A 20,541-nucleotide genomic window follows, 5' to 3' on the forward strand; every position below is an offset into this window, starting at 1 on the left:
GGTAAGGCCCGTACACACGATAAGAATATCAGAAGTAAAATTTCATACAATGAATGATCGGCTAATTATCTGAATGTCAGTATGGTGCTTTCGACAGCCAATTATGACTTTTCGGACGGCAAAACCTGAATGTGCAGGCTATAAAAAATGTTTGTATGTGAACATATTGTCTGATTTTCATTAATTAGTATAGTTTTCATCTGAAAAAAATTGTAAGAGTAATGCCCCATACACACGTGCAGATTATCTGCAGACTTACCAAAACCATATAATATGAGGTCAAACCTAAACACTTTCAATTTGTATGCAATCCGGCAGGCCCTTGCACTACATAGAAAAGGTAAGTCTGCAGACAAAAGTCTGCAGATAATCTGCACGTGTGTACGGGGCATAAGACTACGCATGCTGGTAAACAAAAGAATACGTACAAGACAATTCAACACATAACATCATTTCCGAAGTTGTATTCTATCATACATGAATTTTTGTAAGTTAAAGCGGAGTTCCACTCAAATCTGTCTCCTCCCTCCCCCCCGGTGCCACATTTGGCACCTTTCGGTGGGGGGGGGGGGGGCGAGTACTTGTTTTTGACAGGTACCCTTCCCCACTTCCATCGGACCTCGCTGCGGCGAGGTGTGTCAGAAGTTCGGCCCCCTCCTCCTCCCACCTCCTTCCTCTGCTTCTGGGCCAGTAAGAGAGCATAGCGCAGTAGGGACCCGCCTGTGAAGCCCCGAGGCTTCACTGCCAGGTTCCCTCACCGGCAATGGCGGCGGCAGCACCCGACAACCGATGGAAACATCAGCTGGGGTGCCGACATTACTGGACTCCAGGACAGGTAAGTGTCCCAATATTAAGTCAGCAGCTACAGTTTAATTTTTGGAGGGGGGGGGGTGGAACACCGCTTTAAGTAACCTCTTCACTTTCGATATGAGACTAGCATGCAACAAAAAATGGACGAATAGTCGTCTGATAATCTGATCGTGTGTACCAGGCTTCAAAGAATCTAGAACGAACAAGAAGCCAGAGAATTACTCAGCACATTAGACTCTTTTAAGAAAAGCATTTTTTTACAAATCGGACCTTTAAAATGTATCTAAAGTCAAAGCTATTTTTCTAGTTTTGGATAGCATAGTGAGGCCTAAAGTGTTACCAAACCCAGATCCTGCAGTCACTATATCTGGTCTCCCACTGTACAAGGAATATAGAAATGCAATTATTTTAGTAAATATAAACGGATAAATACTTTTTTTATCAGCAGTATATAGTGACTTTTATTATTAGTTCCTAGTAAAGCTTGTAGGAGAAGCTTTCATTCTCCCCAGACTCTCTGTCTGGACAGTGCTGATTGGCTCTGTGCTGATCACATGCACCCTCCCAAGAAAAAAAAAAAAACTCTCTAGCAATAAACACCAAACTGAGCATGTGCAGACCGTCCCCTGGCTCTGTATATACCAGGTTATGTTTTGGAGACAGCGGAAGAAGGAGAGGATCAGAGAGACATGATCAAACAGCCTTTATACACAATGCAATGGATTAACCCCTTTGGTTCCACAGTGAGTATAACAAGCATGCTTTACTGCATATACAGACTGATTTTACTGTTGTGGGTTAAGGCCCCTTTCACACTTGTGTGACTTGTCCTGCAATTTGGGACTGCAAAGTTGCATGACAATTCGTACTCCATGATTTCCAATGAGCACCGTTCATATCTGTATGACTTCAAGTCGCAACGACTTCAAAGTAGTCCCTGCACTACTTTGGGCCAATTTAAATGCAATTTGAGGTCCAAAGACATAGGCATTGCTTCAAGTCCAGTCAAAATCGCGACAACAAAAGTGCGGCAAAATAGCGGTAAAATTGCATGACTTTTAGGTCGCACAAGTGTGAAAGGGGCCTTAGTAACACTTTAAAACCTCAAGTTTTGAATGCTGTCTGTATGCTTGCTGGGGAGACTCACTCTCTATTCACCCTGGTGAGTTCTGAAGAAGGAACACGTTGGAGGATTTTCCTTGATCAGATGCTGCTGCTGATCAGTGTAATCTTACAATGGCGGGTGACAATCTGACAATGGCGGGTGACAATCTGACAATGGCGGCTAAGAATCTGACAATGGCGGCTGAGAATCTGACAATAGCGGGTGACAATCTGACAATGGCGGCTGAGAATCTGACAATGGCAGGTGACAATCTGACAATGGCGGGTGACAATGACAATGGCGGCTGAGAATCTGACAATGGCGGGTGACAATCTGACAATGGCGGGTGACAATGGCGGCTGAGAATCTGACAATAGCGGCTGAGAATCTGACAATGGCGGGTGACAATCTGACAATGGCGGCTGAGAATCTGACAATGGCGGGTGACAATCTGACAATGGCGGGTGACAATCTGACAATGGCGGCTGACAATCTGACAATGGCGGGCGACAATCTGACAATGGCGGCTGACAATCTGACAATGGCGGCTGACAATCTGACAATGGCGGGCGACAATCTGACAATGGCGGCTGAGAATCTGACAATGGCGGCTGAGAATCTGACAATGGCGGCTGAGAATCTGACAATGGCGGCTGAGAATCTGACAATGGCGGCTGAGAATCTGACAATGGCGGCTGAGAATCTGACAATGGCGGGTGACAATCTGACAATGGTGGCTGACAATCTGACAATGGCGGCTGACAATCTGACAATGGCGGGTGCTGCTGTCAGAATAAAATGCCCCGGCGGGAGGAAATCCACCTCATTTATGTGAATTGAAGAATCTGTTTGTTTTTTGGTTCAACCTGCCGGCTGAATAAAAATAAAAAAGCTTACCATGTATGGCCAGCCTAATATAAGATTAGCCCCCTGTAACACTGGTGTGACTTGTCATGCAATTTGATCGTTTTAAATTGCATGACAAGTCGCACCATTATCTGCAATGGAGGTAAATCAGTGCGACTTTGACTCCATCGGAGTCGCACCGATCTTGAAAGTAGTTCACACTATTTTTTGCAAGTTGCATAGAGATCTGTGCATGAAATCAAAGATGTCCTCCACGTAGCACCTGTAGTAGTACTATTTAGAAATCAAGCTACTTCAAGTGAAGCACGATTTCAATGCCGTGTTCAGGTGTGACCAGGGGCTTCATCTGGAGAGATTTCCTCTGACTTCCTGCTGGGTTCTAGGGCAGGAAGTGAAGAGAAATCTCCCCAGATGGAAAAATAAAATCTGGTGGAGGCTCTAACCATTACCTACCTAATGCCTGAAAAATTGCAGCTTTAGATATACTTTTAAGTTGGCCATAGAAAACGTTGTTTTTTTGTTGTTCAGCAAGGTGAATGAAGGAATCTCCCCCCACTGAGACATTGTATTTTGACAGCAGGACTCTCTGCTACCACAATATACTGATCAGCCACTTCAGTTGATTGGCCGCAGCTGCTGATCGACAAAAGTTTTCCAACATTACCATTCGACGAAAGTCGATATAACGATCGACTTGTTTTGAACAGGGAGACCCACACATGGATCGAAGTTTGGCCAGTCCCTGCTGAAATGGCCAAATTGCGATCCATCTATGGCCAGTCTAAAGCCTAGTACACACGCAACGATTATCGGCCGACCGATCGTCCGTCTTTTGTCCAGAGTGGTGTTTGTTGGTTGGAATGTGCCTAGACTGCACACGAATTTTCCCGCACGACAGAATTCTACTTCAGAAGTGATGTCATGTGTTGGTTTGCTTTCTTTGTGTTTTTTCTTCACTGAGCATGCCCAGACTTGCTCATTAGATTTTTCCCTGTCGAAATCTGTACTGAGTGACGGAAAATTGGCCGTTGTGTTGACGGCCAACAAAAATTTTATAGTCTGCACACCAGATTTTTTTCGGTCGAAAAGTCGGAGTTGGTTGTCGGAAGCTTCATACTAACAAGCCGAAAATCGGCAGATTGGTCGTCGGACGAAAATTCCCTGCCAATTTTCGACGCGTGTGTACGGGGCTTTAGGGTGACAATAATAGAGGTGTGAATACTGGACACTGATGCTCTTTTTTTTCTACAGAACGGTGGACATGTTCCTGAGTGATACCGGAACTCCAAACTCTGAGACCCACCCAGATGAGGAAGAAGAGCCTTTGGTGAGACAGATCTGCGATTCATTATAAATAAAAGCTGTACTAGTTATAGTGGATTCATTTCTGTACAGTGGTGGAATATTTTTGAATATACGCCAGACATCGGCTGTTTTACTTTACCAATGGAGCTGACACTAAGAGGATGACACGGCTTCCTCCAGCCAATAGCAGTGTATAGTCTTTGAATATGCCCCATGGCATGGGTGGCAAAAGTCATGTGGAACTCTACATTTGGTAAAAAAACAAACCAATCCTATCTTCTTATGTTACTTCTGGGTGGAGTGTCTAATTTATTCCCATTTGGTGGTTTGCAGAGTAAAGCCTGTCCTAGCACCCTGCAAGGTACCTTTGCTGGTATTGGGTTGGACCCCCTTTTTGCCTTCAGAACTGCCTTAATTCTTCCTGGCTTAGATACAACAAGGTGTTGGAAACATTCCTCAGAGATTTTGGTCCATAGTGACATGATAGCATCACGCAGTTGCTGCAGATTTGTCGGCTGCACATCCATGATGCGAATCTCCCATTCCACCACACCAAAGGTGCTCTATTGGATTGAGATCTGGTGACTGTGGAGGCCATTGGAGTACAGTGACCTCATTGTCATGTTCAATAAACCAGTGGTGAGATGATTTGAGCTTTGTGATATGGTGCATTATCCTGCTGGAAGGAGCCATCAGAAGATGGGTACACTATAGTCATAAAGGGATGGACATGGTCAGCAACAATACTCGGGTAGGCCGTGGCATTTAAACAATGCTCAATTGGTACTAAGGGGCCCAAAGTGTGCCAAGAAAATTTCCCCCACATCATTACACCACCATCAGCTTGAACCATTGATACAAGGCAGGATGGATCCATGCTTTTATGTTGTTTACGCCAAATTCTGACCCTACCATCTTGATATCACAGCTGAAACTCATCAGACCAGGCAACATTTTTCCTATCTTCTATTGTCCAGTTTTAGTGAGCCTGTGCAAATTGTAGTCTCAGTTTCCTGTCCTTAGCTGACAGGAGTGGCATCTGGTGTGGTCTTATGCTGCTGTAGCCCATCTGCTTTAAGGTTCGATGTGTTGTGCGTTCAGTGATGATATTATGCATACCTTGGATGTAACGAGTGGTTATTTCAGTTACTGTTGCCTTTCTATTATCTCAAACCAGTCTGCCCATTCTCCTCTGACCTCTGTTGTCAACAAGGCATTTTCCTCCACAAAACTGCCGCTCACTGGATATTATCTCTTTTTTGGACCATTCTCTGTAAACCCATGAGATGGTTGTGTGGGAAAATCCCAGTAGATCAGCAGTTTTTGAAATACTCAGACCAGCCTGTCTCTGTCACCAACAACCATGCCACGTTCAAAGTCACCTAAATCCCCTTTCTTCCCCATTCTGATACTTGGCTTTAGCAAATCGTCTTCACCACATCTAGATGCCTAAATACATTGAGTTGCTGCCCTGTGATTGGCTGATTAGCAATTTGTGTTACCAAGCAATTGAACAGGTGTACCTAATAAAGTGGCCAGTGAGTGTATGTGACAATGGTGTGTGGCATTTGTACTCAGGGACTTCACAGATTGTTTGACAATTCTCCCTTCTCCTTCCATTGGAAAGGAAGCTGTCTTGCTGTCATGTCCATCCTCTGGCTTCAGGACTTTAAAGCCCAACTCTGGGAAATGTAAAATGATCCCTTTCAGTGGGGCTTTTGCCCGCACTGCAAGGGTTAATAGCTTGTTTTGTCTAGGGGACAGGAGGAGCAGCTTTATCTACCCATGTCGGCCTGTAGAGGGCATTGCTCCACACTCCAGCTGTGGGCTGTCCTTCAGCATCATCACATCCAGTGCAGGGCTTTGGACCGCTCTTGTCTTGATGAAGTCAGGATCCTAGACTGCTGGAGCGTGGGGGGGGGGGGGGGGAGAAGGAATCTGTGGGCAGGAGTAGAGGCTCGGGTAGTTGAATCTTCTTTTTTTTGTTCCCCTAGATTAGGGGTCCCCACAATTTCTGAACAAAGGGACAGTTTACCGTCCTTCAGGCTTAAGAGGGGCCAGACTTTGGCCAATGGAAGCATCAGTGGGAGTAAACAATGCCCCATCATTGGTGACAGTGAAAGGAATAGTGCCCCCCACTGTACTCAGTGTCAGGACAAAGTCATCTAGAGCCCAGGGCGAACATGCCAAATTGCTACCCCCCCCCAAGATGTATGAGCATTATGTGTCAGTGAACCCCCCCCCCCCCCACACACACACACAAAAATGAAACTCTAACCTGCATGCTCACCTCCTAAGCATAATTCCCCCTCCTCCCATTTTAAATCCACCCCCTGCTGAAATCCCCCACCTCCCAGCACAAATCTTTGCCCCCCATCCCCTCCCAGCTCAGATCCTTTCTCTCCCAATATGCCCCCAGCACCCCCCATAAACAAAAAAAAATATTTTCCCTCCTAGCACAAATCCTCTACCCCTCAAATTTCCCTTCCAAGCCCAAATCCCCCCCTCCCCCCTCCAAATTTCCCCCTTCCAGCACAAATTCCTGTCCCCCAATCCCCTAGCCTAACACAAGCCCCCCCCCCCCCAAATTTCTCCACCTAGCACAAATACCACCTCAATCATTCCTAATATCACAAATCCCCCCCCCCTCCAAAAAAAATGTATATTTCCCCTTTACTATATTACTTATTACTTAAAAGTATTTGTATTACCTATTACTTATATTTACTTATATTACTTTTATAGCACATAGCCCCCCCCCCCCCCCCCAGCACAAATCCTTTTCCCTCATTCCCCCCCACAAACACGAATCCCCCCTAATCACTGCTCCTAGCACACCTCCCCAAATTTGCCCTCCTAGAACAGTTCTTACTCCCTGCCCTGCCGCCCCCCAAATTCCCCTTTTCAACACAAATCCCCACCCCCTTCAAATCCCTTGTGGTGCCCCCCCCCCCCCCTCCCACCTCAAATGCAGAGTTGTATAAAGTATTTGAAACCCATACTTGAGTAAAAGTACAAGTGCTCGATCAAAAAGTGACTTGAGTAGAAGTGGAAGTGCTCAATCAAAAAGTGACTTGAGTAGAAGTACTAAAGTATTCAACATTTTTTGTACTTAAGTATTGCAAGTAGTTTTTTTAAAAAATTTGCTACTCAAGTACTGAAAGTAAAAGTACAAGTACTGTGTTATGTAGTTATTAAAGAAAGAAGTCAAAAGTTTGAACATCATATTGTTTTTTATTATTTCAAATGCAGCTTTTATTTCTACATACAGTAGCATTTATTTTCGTATGCGCTGATAATACACATGTTATGAGCTTCATGAAACCTGCCATCTACTGTTCTGGCAGTGGTAATTTTTATAATAGTAACGAGTAACTATGCAGCACAAAAAAAAAAATATCAGAGTAGAAGTATTGAAATCATTGAAAAAATGTAGTGAAGTAAAAGTGGAAGTAGGAGAAAAAAATTCTACTCCAGGAAAGTACAGATACCGCCTTTCGGTACTTAAGTACAGTAGTGAAGTAGTTCTACTTAGTTACTATACATCTCTGCTCACTTGGTACCACAGTGCCCATGGCAGCCGTCCCTTGTCCGGCCCTGACTGCACTGCATGGGTTAAATGCTTATGGGCTAGAGGGGAAAAGAATAAGTAAAATACCTACCTTACTCCTCATTCCCACAGACTTCCTCCTCTCCATGTGACCGGTCCTCCAAAGTCACTTCCTTTTGCTGGCTGACTAGTTGCAGCTCTCTGACATCATCATGTACAATGCAGGACAGCAGGCCTGCATTGTACAGGAGGTCTGTGAACGCCTGTCCAAGAGCCTCAGATAGCAGAGGAAAGTGCCGACTTACAGGGGGAGCAAGGAAAGTATTTATTCCTATCCCCCCAGACAAGCAAGCGTTTAACCCATTAAGTGTGAAGTGACCCCACTGTATAGGAAAATGTATCAGGAGCTAAGAGTGGAACGTTATGGGTTAGGTTTAAGGATGACTAAAAATACATTCATGCACAATATTGGTGTGCACATTCAGCAAAAATATTTTCAAAGCACGTTCATTGTCAATTTACTAATGCTCCTTGTTACTGGTCTTGTTTTATACTCATCTTTCTGTGATATTGCTCTATGCAGATCAGCACTCCGCTGGAACTAACTCGGACAGCATGTGACAGAGATGGGGTGGCCGTATCCAGTAAGTTTACTTTATGGTGATCTTTCAAAGAGAACTTTTTTCCCCATTTATGGAAAAAAAAAAAAAAAGGAAAGGTTTGGTGGCGCTGCCTAGAAATAAAGTGTCATATGTTCAAAATGAAAAGCGTCATATGTGCAAAAAGAAAAGCGTCATGTGCAAAAAGAAAAGTGTCATATGTTCAAAAAAATAGGATATAGTGACATAACCTGTGAATAAAGTGTCGTTTGTGCTCAAGTGTAAACATACAAAAAATACATAGTGCAATGGTGCAAAATGGGTACAATAAATATAACCTAATTGTAAATAAAGACAAGAGAACGGTCGCCCAGGCGGGACTTTATATGAGGTTGCCACAATAGTCATGAAGAGTCAAAAAGTAAAATTTATTAGTAGAGTATAAGCATACAATCGATATAAATGTATAGTCATAAGCATAGTTACAAAACATGTACAGCATGTAGAAAACAATTGACAAAATAACAACATAGCAGCAAATTGCGCATGATGACAGCATTGCAGCATCTGTGTAGCATAGTATTGGGTATATCTGTATTGAAAACTCTACGCGTTTCGTGGGTCTAATATGCCCACTCATCAGGAGTATATAAGTAGATCTGTCTAAAAGTAAATGATAAAAAATAAAATATCAAAATTTGCTGTGCGTTTATATTGGCCAACAACTGTGAAGTTTCAACAAATGTATGACCCAAGTGGGGAAACAACACTTACATTGGGCCAAATCAGATTGAAAATGCTGCCATGAGGTGGGGTGCCAACGTCTGATCCGGGAGCTGAAGAGACAAGAGTACCCACAAGAAAATGGGGAGCCGGGCAAGGAAACATAAGTGATGGAAAATGTGATATGACACTGGCTGAAAATGCAAGAAATGATATATCAAAGTATTAGAATATGGGCTGTATCACATAGTGAAACATGAAAGTATTCAATGTACAAGGTATGTTCCAGCAGAGACAGTGTCAACATTAGAGAAAAAAAAAAAAAAAAAAACGGAAGAAAGCACCGAAGAAAAACGCAGATCCCCAGAAAGAGTGCTGATCACCGTGTAACCAATGGCCAGGAATAGTGATGAGAAAGCTGTGATGAATAAAATAGAGTGAGGAAGATTAGCTCATATGGTTTCAGAACACTGGTTGAGTAACCATAAATAGTGAATCATAGTATCTCAGGATATTGAAAGTACAAAAAAGTATCAATATAGTAAATAAAGATGATACAAATAAAAATATATGGTAAAATTGAGACAGGTGTAGGAACCATAGAGTAATGAGCTCACAGGGTGGTGCCTGTTCTAAGGACAGCAATGCTGGGAGTAGTGAAAGACAGAGAGTGAAGTGTCTAAAAAATGGCTTATGCGCTTCCCCCTGGTGGTAGGTGCAGATCTGCTCCGGGAGCTGCGATATATTATGGGGAGGGTTTCCTCCCCTGCTGCCTCCTCCCCTCTAGGGTGGAGCCACCTATATATCGGCGTCATGTTCCTGCTGGTCACATGCACCGCTGCAATTGCAGCGTCTACATGTGCTGGTTATGGTTGTAACATCTATGGTCATGGTTGCCAGCTTGCGCTGGCTTTTTCCATGTTGACGAACAAGTTCGGTTTGTCCTACCATACACATGGCGCTTGGGACAAGATCTACGTGCAACCTATGTGGATATTCGGGTGAGGAACTCAACTTTCATGCACCTCTGTTCTTTCATACACTGATATCCTATTTTCTCTCTCCAATGGGTTTACTATGTGGATATAATTACACACCTTGTCTAATTCCCACCACTTCCTTCACCATCTCCACCTCCCATTCTTTTAGACACTTCACTCTCTGTCTTTCACTACTCCCAGCATTGCTGTCCTTAGAACAGGCACCACCCTGTGAGCTCATTACTCTATGGTTCCTACACCTGTCTCAATTTTACCATATATTTTTATTTGTATCATCTTTATTTACTATATTGATACTTTTTTGTACTTTCAATATCCTGAGATACTATGATTCACTATGGTTACTCAACCAGTGTTCTGAAACCATATGAGCTAATCTTCCTCACTCTATTTTATTCATCACAGCTTTCTCATCACTATTCCTGGCCATTGGTTACACGGTGATCAGCACTCTTTCTGGGGATCTGCGTTTTTTTTCGGTGCTTTCTTCCGTTTTTTTTTTTTTCTCTTCTCTAATGTTGACACTGTCTCTGCTGGAACATACCTTGTACATTGAATACTTTCATGTTTCACTATGTGATACAGCCCATATTCTAATACTTTGATATATCATTTCTTGCATTTTCAGCCAGTGTCATATCACATTTTCCATCATTTATGTTTCCTTGCCCGGCTCCCCATTTTCTTGTGGGTACTCTTGTCTCTTCAGCTCCCGGATCAGACGTTGGCACCCCACCTCATGGCAGCATTTTCAATCTGATTTGGCCCAATGTAAGTGTTGTTTCCCCACTTGGGTCATACATTTGTTGAAACTTCACAGTTGTTGGCCAAAAAAAACGCACAGCAAATATTGATATTTTATTTTTTATCATTTACTTTTAGACAGATCTACTTATATACTCCTGATGAGTGGGCATATTAGACCCACGAAACGCGTAGAGTTTTCAATACAGATATACCCAATACTATGCTACACGGATGCTGCAATGCTGTCATCATGCGCAATTTGCTGCTATGTTGTTATTTTGTCAATTGTTTTCTACATGCTGTACATGTTTTGTAACTATGCTTATGACTATACATTTATATCGATTGTATGCTTATACTCTACTAATAAATTTTACTTTTTGACTCTTCATGACTATTGTGGCAACCTCATATAAAGTCCCGCCTGGGCGACCGTTCTCTTGTCTTTACAAAATTTTAGGGATGGAGATGTACACAATTGCAAGTGCTAGACCAGTTTTCTCTTACCTTAATTGTAAATAAAGTACCTAATAAATACAATTAATTTCAGTGCTAGAAAATATAACAAGTCGTAAAAAAATGGTATCCAACATCAGAGAATATATAAAAAAGTATTAAAGATTGTAAAAAAATTAATTATATCGTCCAATAGTCCCAATAATCGTGCAAAGTGCAGGAGTCGTGCAAAATATAATTCGTAATTTGATTGTGTGGAAATCACTCCATGCGAACAGGTGCAATCGTGCTCCCCCAATTGGACCGCACTCACCAAATGGAGGTACCCCTACAGGGGCCACAGGTATATTGCCAGCAAATAGAATTGGACTCCCCCAACCACTCTGGTACCAACTGGCACAGATAGATTCTCAGCCCATTCTTGTTGTAAAGTAGTTCCTGTCCAGCGTTAGTATAAATGGTGGATACTCCTTGGTTAATGCGGTTTTTTAAACAGCTCTTAAAAAATGACCACCTTGATTCTCTGTGATAAGACTTAACACAACATAGGTGTGCGTTTAGTAACCGGTGTTAATTCTTGTATTATCACCGTTCTGTTAACACTCTCTAACACCACTGCAGGAACATCATATCCCCCATTAACCACTTGCCAACCACCAGGGCCGTCTTTAATATTGATTGGACCTTGGGCAAACATTTTCTTGGGCCCTCCCAAATGCACTTATCAAATTTTTGCATGAAGTGCAGGCTCAAGAGGCAGCTGCTTTGGACCCCACAACAATGACTGGGCCCGGGGCAGATGCCCCTTTTGCCCTGTGGTAAAGACAGCCCTGCCAACCACGCTCTAGCCCAATGATGGCTACAGCGCAGTCGTCTAGTTCTGGAAGATCGTCATATGATATCCTCCACTGATGGCACCCACCACCTGCCTGCTGCTGTTCGCAGGTGGTGCACTCTGTGATCGCCATGTCTTCCGGGGCACTGCTTATCACAGATTGAGGTAAGGAGCCAATCAGCGGCTGATAACAATTTAAACAGAAGCAGGTTATCGGCATTCAGTTTCTCACGCTGACAGGGTGAGGAAAGGCGATAACCAGCTTGTCTAAAAGGAACATGTACACTGATATTTAGGGCATTGGTTATCAGTGTCCTGATTACCATTTTCTCCATTAACCCATCCCCCACGGTTATTGCCTTTTGTTTCACTTGACCCTCCCTTCTAGATTGTAAGCTTTAACAAGCAGGGCCCTCTAGTTCCTCCTGTTTTGAATTGTATTGTAACTGTATTGTCTTCCCTCACATTGTAAAGCGCTGCGCAAACTGTTGGCGCTATATAAATCCTGTATAATAATAAAAATAATAATAATTACCAGTGCAGTCCCACCAGTGCTGCCAATCAGTGCCCATCAGTGCTGCCAATCAGTGCCTCCTCATTAATGTCACTTATAAGTGCCGCCTACCAGTGCCCATCGGTGCCACCTATCAGTGCCACCTATCAGTGCCCATCAGTGCCACATATTAGTGCAGCCTCATCAGTGCCCATTAGTGCAGCGTCATCAGCACACATCAATGAAGGAGAAAAATGACCTGTTTGCAAAATGTTATAATAATGTAGGAATCCTGCGCTGTGTGTATAATGATATGTATAATCATTATAGATAGGAGTATACACAACTTATAACATAGATAATAAACAAAAGTGTAGCGCCTTTAAATAAAAAAAGAAATGTATCTAAATTCAAACATGAAAAGGATGTACCCACATAGGTAATGTTATCAGACTACACCGACAGTCCAAATGTTTGTGATTCCTTTGTACGGATAGTAATCCATAATAGAGTCACCAATCCAGTGAGCAAACAGCGAGGCAATGGTATCAAAACAAATGTACCACCACCAATGGGAAGATTGCACACTCACTGAATATAGCGGCTGCTGTTATAGCAGCAAATAAGCCTCAAAACACATATGGAAGTCCCTTTGGAAATTACACAGTGGAAGGTTTCCGCCAATCATTCATATCCAGATCCCACTGGGAATAAATAAGCTCACCCAGAGCCCAGAATTATATTCATAGTGTAGTATGGTTTATTGCACAAGTAAAATACACAACAAGTGCAAAATATAATACAAAAAAAACTCACATAAGTTGCTGCTAGCGACCCGGAATCACTCAGAAGCGAGACGTCAATGCCAAATGCCACTCGCTGACGCGTTTCATCCAAAAGGACGTCGTCAAGGGGGACTGAACAAAAGCACGAGAATAAATTTCATGCAGCAATGTACGTGCGCTTGAAATTTCGAAAACACATATACGCAAAAATGTGCCTAAATACGTGCAATTACACACACAAAAAAAGTAGATGCACAAACAGAAGTATCTTGTGCAAGAGTCCTAAGTAATAAATGGAATTACGCTATGTGGATCTCTCTTGCCATTTTATCCACACATTTGCATAAGTACTTTTCCTCCCTAAACACTGAGGAGCCAAACCAGTGAGGAGGACAACAAGGACCAGCATACCCAGGATACTTATAAAGTGCATTTTACTCCTGTCACTGGGGGTCCATAGCAGCTGGTGGGTGAATGGGCACACCGAAGGGGAGCACAAACTGCACTTTATTTGAATGAACAGCTCTTTGGCACTTTTGCACAATGGATACATTTATTCCACAATCATAAAGATTTAATATCCCAGACTTTTTATGAAGATTATGTTGAGGCATTTATGTATTATTTATTAATACATTGTTGATTATTAGGAATTACCTGGTTTAGACATTAATCATAAAGTCTAATAGGGGGTAGGTTCCCCAATTTTGGGTAACGCTTTACACAGTTATCTATATTCAAGGCACAGCACTTTATTATAGCAAGCAACCCATTACCAGCACATATTACCCGTATATTACACACCATAAGCGCGGGAATACATATATTTCTTTGGTTCAGCATTTTTGCATATTTATTGTCACCCTCTAGAAAAGTTTTCCAATTCGCTTCATGCTATAAAATCCCTGTTGTTGTAACTTGAACATCCTTAGCAGAAGCTCCTGAGATGCTGATTAGGAACATTTCTTTAATGCTCTCTGTTTCCATCTACAGTAGGAGAAGCAGATGAAATTCTCATCCATAGTGAAGGAGGAGTGGAGTCTGCCTTGAACTATGCCAAGCGCTGGTGTAAATATATCCGGGAAGTACTGGGGTATATTGAGAAGAGACTCAGCTACGGTATGGTCCTTACAAATATTATATAGCTTTTGTTCAATGATAGCATTGTGTGATCCCATGCAGTGCCGGGACAAGGTCATCCCAGCGCCCAGGGCAAAGATGCCAAAACTGCGCCCCCCACCTTCCCTTAGGGTTAGGGTCAGGGTGCCCCCATCCCTGCAAGAAATCATTGCGCTCAGGGCAGCTGTCCCTCCTGTCCACCCCTTGTCCCGGCCCTGCCCTCTTGCCTCACATTCCTGTTTTACTTGACATTGGGAGGACCTCCGGGGGGTCTTCTGCTGCTCATATTTTGCCTTCCCTGGTTCCCTGCTCCCACCTCGTCAACATGCTAATGACATTTGTCACTGAAGCCAAGGGAAAATGTATCTGGGGTGGAGTCAATGTGACCTTCCCCAGGGAAACGTCTCAAGGGGTGGTGGTGCACCACTTCTGCCCACCCCTTGTTGCCCTCTTCTGCCCATCCCTTGTCCCGGCCCTGATTCCATGTGTTGTACTCCATCTGAGATTGTATATAGCACTGCTATATTGAAGACTTCAAAGCAGAAGGCAAATTAAAGGAGAAGTAGGGCCAAGGCTCTTTTGGCCCTACTTCTCCTGGGGATCACAGGAATGCACTTCGTTCTGCATTGTGACCTGTATTCAGCCAACAGTGGACTAAAGCCTGCTGTCAGCTGACAATACTTAGCCGGTCCAAGCTCTGTAGAGAACCTGACTTTAATGCCGGGATGCCGGGATCCACCCAGATGCCTGGACCGACAGCTGGCTCAGCCTCTCAGTGTGCTACTGGGAGACTAAGTCAGCCACTGCTACCTCCTCCACAGCTCGGCTCTCCAGTGAGCACTGGAGGGGTAGAGCACAGAGCCGGTGACTGACAGTCAGTGCTCATTGATCGCTCAGTTCTCAGTCTTAGAGGCGGTGGGGGACAGATGCAGTGCTGGATCCATGCTGCATCCACCTAGGTGAGTATGTATGTTTGTATTTTTTTATTTCTGAACTTCTTTTTTAAGCTTCACTTAATGTTGGTTTTTATATTTTCTTGTTTGCTGTTCCATATTATCATGACTGAATCTCATGCACAGATTTATTAGCCTTTTATATAGTTTATAACAGGGGGGAGTACCGCGCTTAAAAGGTGCTTAGTGCATGTTATTCATACATTTAATACTTTACTTTCAGTGCTTTCAAATGTTTATAATAAAATATAAATATTCTCCAGTGCATAAAATTATATAAATATTCTCCAGTGCATAAAATTTAATATTTATTAATATTTTATTTTAAAAAAATAAAATATTTCTTACAAGTGATGTAAATATGTGCTATAAACAATCCTTAAATATATCAAAATTTGTAAAAATAAAATGCCAGTGATAAATTATGTGCTTATAAGTTTCCAATAATTAAATAATTCAAAAGTGAAAAAGTGCCAAAGTGTCCTTGTATATATAGATAAAATGGTGTATATTCAAACGCCTTTTCTTTCCCAAAATTCATGCAGGTGCTCTTCCATGCAGTGGCCACTAGGTGTCCTAAGCGCTCACCTCAATTGGCTTTATAACCAGCTTTGTATGGTATCATATGTAATCCTCCTTTTCTATGGTTGATGGGTCCGGTCACTAATTCTCACACTTATCCCTTTTAACACGATATTCCAGGGGGTGTGTGTGGAGCCTTTGAATCTCCAAAATAAATGGGGCCACAATAGTGAGGTACCGTTTGGTGATTTTATTTAAAAGAGATTAAAAATAACAGACTCACATTTTCCTTCGTCTTTGCCAATGCATAACAATTGTAATGTCGCTACGTCACTTCCGGTTTGGCGTCCTACGCGTTACGCTGCGTGCCCACACAGCTTCTTCCAGGGATACCTTTTATATAGTTGCTCTCTGTATGTCTAACATGCTCTGCCAGAGCACTTACTGAGAGTTCTGAGGACTGCCAGACAGGAACAGTAAATCAGAGTACCTAAGCAGGGAATGCAATTTATATTATGTAGCACTGTCCCTGTAGGGCCTGCTGTAAGAAGACTTCTCGGGCCTCCTCTGATTATAAACGCACAGTCACTTGGGGTACAGTTCACACATCCCTCCTTACTCCTGATGGCTCGTCACACAATAAACAGTCCAGGGGTGTTGGTTTTTTAGTGTTTATTTTGGAACTTGGATGGGAGAAAGGAATAGTGGGATACTCCAACTGGAACCATCACAATGGATAAGGACAACTCTCACTTGGCCTCACAGGTTGCTTGTGGAAGCAGCTGCACTGCTTAATCCATACTGCCACATGTATGGAAAGGGTTAAGTCTCATTGCTCTTTTCTCTCCAGCAATAGACTTTGTGAACTTACATTATCTTCAGGACACTCACTAGTATCCCCTTTACGGATACCCGTCCACTGACTCTTCTAGCTGCAGTGGTGGCCCCCCTCAGGTCAGGCCACTTGACACAGATCTGTACTCGCTGTACTGCAGAATCAGATCCTCCAATGTCTCCCCTTCCAGCCAGCTTTCCTGGACCTCTGGGTTCAGCTCCTCACTGGCACTCTCTAGGCCTTCAGGTCGACCACCTGAGGCCTCGCGACTCCTCTACAAAGGAGGAGGCAGCCACCCCTTCCCTCCGGGACTCCACTATCCAGCTGAAAGACCCCGAGCACATGTGCTCCTGGCATTTATACAGTATCCCAACATGCACTGAGACACTTTTCCCTCTGCCAAATCACCAGGGCTGTATTAAAAGCCTGTGCACTCATTTGTCAGGTTTCCTCCCACTGTCCAATATGCCTCCCTATTGGACCAGTGTGAAACACTCAGTAGACAGAACAAGTTGCACTTGAGCACAATGATCAGACCTCACTAACATATCCTGCTCTCTGGTAGGCAGAAAACAATATAGATTTACCTGCAGTCCTTCTGGTAAGCAGACAGGACCCAAAACTATACTTTATCTCTAGTACTTACCTAGGAGGGTGCTACAAATAATTAAAGCACTGTGTGCATATAATAAAATAGAGATTTTTTTTTTCAAACATCCTGTAGGAATACGATTATTACTTTATAGCGGAGTTCCACCCAAAAGTGGAACTTCCGCTTTAAATACTCCTGACCCCCTGACATTCCACATTTGGCATATTTTTTTTGGGGGGGGGGGAGGGGATCGGTACCTAGATTTAACAGATATCCACTCCCACTTCCGCTCGGGCCATCTAGGTGGCTCGGGTGGAAGTTCTCCACTCCCCTCCCTCCCTAAAATCCTCTGGGACATGTGACAGGTCCCAGAAGATTGCCTGTCCATTCACAACGCACAGCGCGACCCCCGCATGCGCAGTGCGCACCCGGTGTGAAGCCGCAAGCGGTCACAGCCAGGTGCCCACACTAGAGATGCCGGCGCCACCAAGAGGAGAGGGAGAGGAGCGAGGCTTGGGGCGTAAATGGATACCGTTCACTCGATGGTGTACATAGGCAGGGAGGGTCATGTGAGGCAAAAAGAGGCTCGTTAGTGTATTACCGTTTTAAATTTTATTCAAATATACACATAAAATGGGTACTCACATAATACAAGATAGTTCAAAGCGAGGAAATGGCGTCCCGGAAAGCAATGCGTTCCACCAAGAAGCCGGAACCGGAAGTGATGTGACGGCGCTGTACGCGTTTCGTCATCAGACGTCTTCTGCAGAACTATCTTGTATTATGTGAGTACCCATTTTATGTGTATATTCGAATAAAATTTAAAACGGTAATACACTATCGAGCCTCTTTTTGCCTCACATGACCCTCCCTGCCTATGTACGCCATCGAGTGAATGGTATCCATTTACGGACTCTTGGACACCACACCACCCTATTAGGAGAAGCCATACTGAGCCCACCTTCCCTTTGGGACACTCCGGACCTCCAGGGACCCCCTACAGTTCCCCCCACTACAGAAAGGAGCTAGGAGACAACAGAAGGACCACCCAACTACATCTATTATACCCGCTCTATACCCCTGTGTGCGGTGGGTATATCTGGTTAGTAGGTCTTTTTACACTAGGGATTACCCTGCACCTCACCAGTCACCCACCACGGGGTCACCGTAAGGCTGCTCACACCATTCACCCGTACACCTATTAAATTACGGACTAAATACCTTTTATGTATACTTATTACTAGCCATTTGTACTTTATTTCAGTCAGCTATCTAGCTGTCACAGGCTGTGCACTTTTACTACACTATTTGTTGTGATATTCACTTGGTTATTCATATCGTATCTCATCATTACCTTAATTTTTAGTGTAGCACATTTATTGTGTCACTAGCACTTAATACTTTATTATTGTGTTCATCTATTTATTTATTCACCCGTATATTTATATCCCACCTTTGATACGCACTTTTTCACATTTACTCAGGTCCCTATCACTGCATTTATTCAGTTAATTTATCTATTCACTTGCAGTTTTGTATTTCACATGCACTTTGCACTTTATTATTGGCTATTCACTTAGAGTGTTTTTATTACATGTGGACTGTTTATCTATTTATTTTTAGCGTATATTGTATTTATTAATTCATATACACATTTGTAGTGCACATTTTACACCACCTGCATTTTTACTATCTATTGACACCCACCATATAGGCAGCGCCAATTACCCATCCCCCACCCTATATTTTATACAGTCTTTTGACTGTAGTTCAGGGTAGGCCGCAGCCTATTTCAATTTATTTATTTCCATTCCTTGGATATCCTTAGCGCGGATTTAATTTCGTATCAAAAATTTGATATATTGCAGTTTACTAGTTCTTAAAGTAGTTCTAAAGTCAGAAGGTTTTTGTTTCGTTAATGAATTGTATGCATTGGTAAAAAAATCCCTTCTGTGTGCAGCTTCCTCCCTTTTACTTACCTGAGCCCAATGTTGATCCAGCACTGTGCAAGAGAACAACATCACTGCTCTCTCTCTCTCCTCACTGGCTCATAGACAGCAGAGTGAGCCATTGGCTCCTGCTACTGTCAACAACAACCAGTGAGGAAGGAGCGGAGCTGAGCCACACTGTGTGTGTCAATAGACATAGAGAGAGCCGCTCAGGATTGTTAGCATAGCAGCCAGGCGGCTTGGACTTTCCAATGGAACCTAACAGTGGTAGCTCTTGTATTTCAGGTTTACAGATTTCCTTTAAATCCCCAATCCAGAAAAAAAACATCATATTTGCTTGGAGTAGAGTTGGGAAGGGTTAGTACCCCTGTTCGGTTGAAGGATTTATACCTCTGTCCGGGTAATGGGTTAGTACCTTTGTCAGGGTGAAGGGTTAGTACCCCTGTCCGGGTGAAGAGTTAGTACCCCTGTCCTGGTGAAGGTTTAGTACCCTTGTCCAGATGAAGGTTTAGTACCCCTGTCTGGGTAAAGGGTTAGTACCCCTGTCAAGATGAAGGGTCAGTACGCCTGTCAGGATGAAGAGTTAGTACCCCTGTCAGGGTGAAGAGTTAGTACCCCTGTCAGGGTGAAGAGTTAGTACCCCTGTCAGGGTGAAGAGTTAGTACGCCTGTCAGGGTGAAGAGTTAGTACGCCTGTCAGGGTCTAGGGTTAGTACGCCTGTCAGGGTGAAGGGTTTGTACCCCTGTCCTGGTGAAGGGTTACCTACCTATTGGCCAGGTTTCCTCCACTGTCCACAGTCACTTGGGGTACAGTTCACACATCCCTCCTTACTCCTGATGGCTCGTCACACAATAAACAGTCCAGGGGTGTTGGTTTTTTAGTGTTTATTTTGGAACTTGGATGGGAGAAAGGAATAGTGGGATACTCCAACTGGAACCATCACAATGGATAAGGACAACTCTCACTTGGCCTCACAGGTTGCTTGTGGAAGCAGCTGCACTGCTTAATCCATACTGCCACATGTATGGAAAGGGTTAAGTCTCATTGCTCTTTTCTCTCCAGCAATAGACTTTGTGAACTTACATTATCTTCAGGACACTCACTAGTATCCCCTTTACGGATACCCGTCCACTGACTCTTCTAGCTGCAGTGGTGGCCCCCCTCAGGTCAGGCCACTTGACACAGATCTGTACTCGCTGTACTGCAGAATCAGATCCTCCAATGTCTCCCCTTCCAGCCAGCTTTCCTGGACCTCTGGGTTCAGCTCCTCACTGGCACTCTCTAGGCCTTCAGGT

The 20,541-nt window shown here is 43.5% G+C and overlaps 1 protein-coding gene across 1 annotated transcript in view; it reads left to right on the plus strand.

Moving 5' to 3' along the window:
• GMIP (GEM interacting protein) overlaps positions 1-20,541 on the plus strand; it is a gene marked incomplete at its 3' end in the record, with an annotated part of 200,121 nt that overhangs the window by 56,813 nt on the left and 122,767 nt on the right. Inside the window, exons 4-6 of the mRNA XM_082253719.1 lie at positions 4,034-4,109; positions 8,221-8,281; positions 14,270-14,395. Coding sequence (XP_082109845.1) covers positions 4,034-4,109; positions 8,221-8,281; positions 14,270-14,395 — 263 coding nt within the window. The remainder of the gene's footprint in view (positions 1-4,033; positions 4,110-8,220; positions 8,282-14,269; positions 14,396-20,541) is intronic.

This window comes from Pelophylax lessonae (genome assembly GCF_965119305.1).
Source record: "Pelophylax lessonae genome assembly, chromosome: 4".
Lineage (NCBI taxonomy): Eukaryota > Metazoa > Chordata > Amphibia > Anura > Ranidae > Pelophylax > Pelophylax lessonae.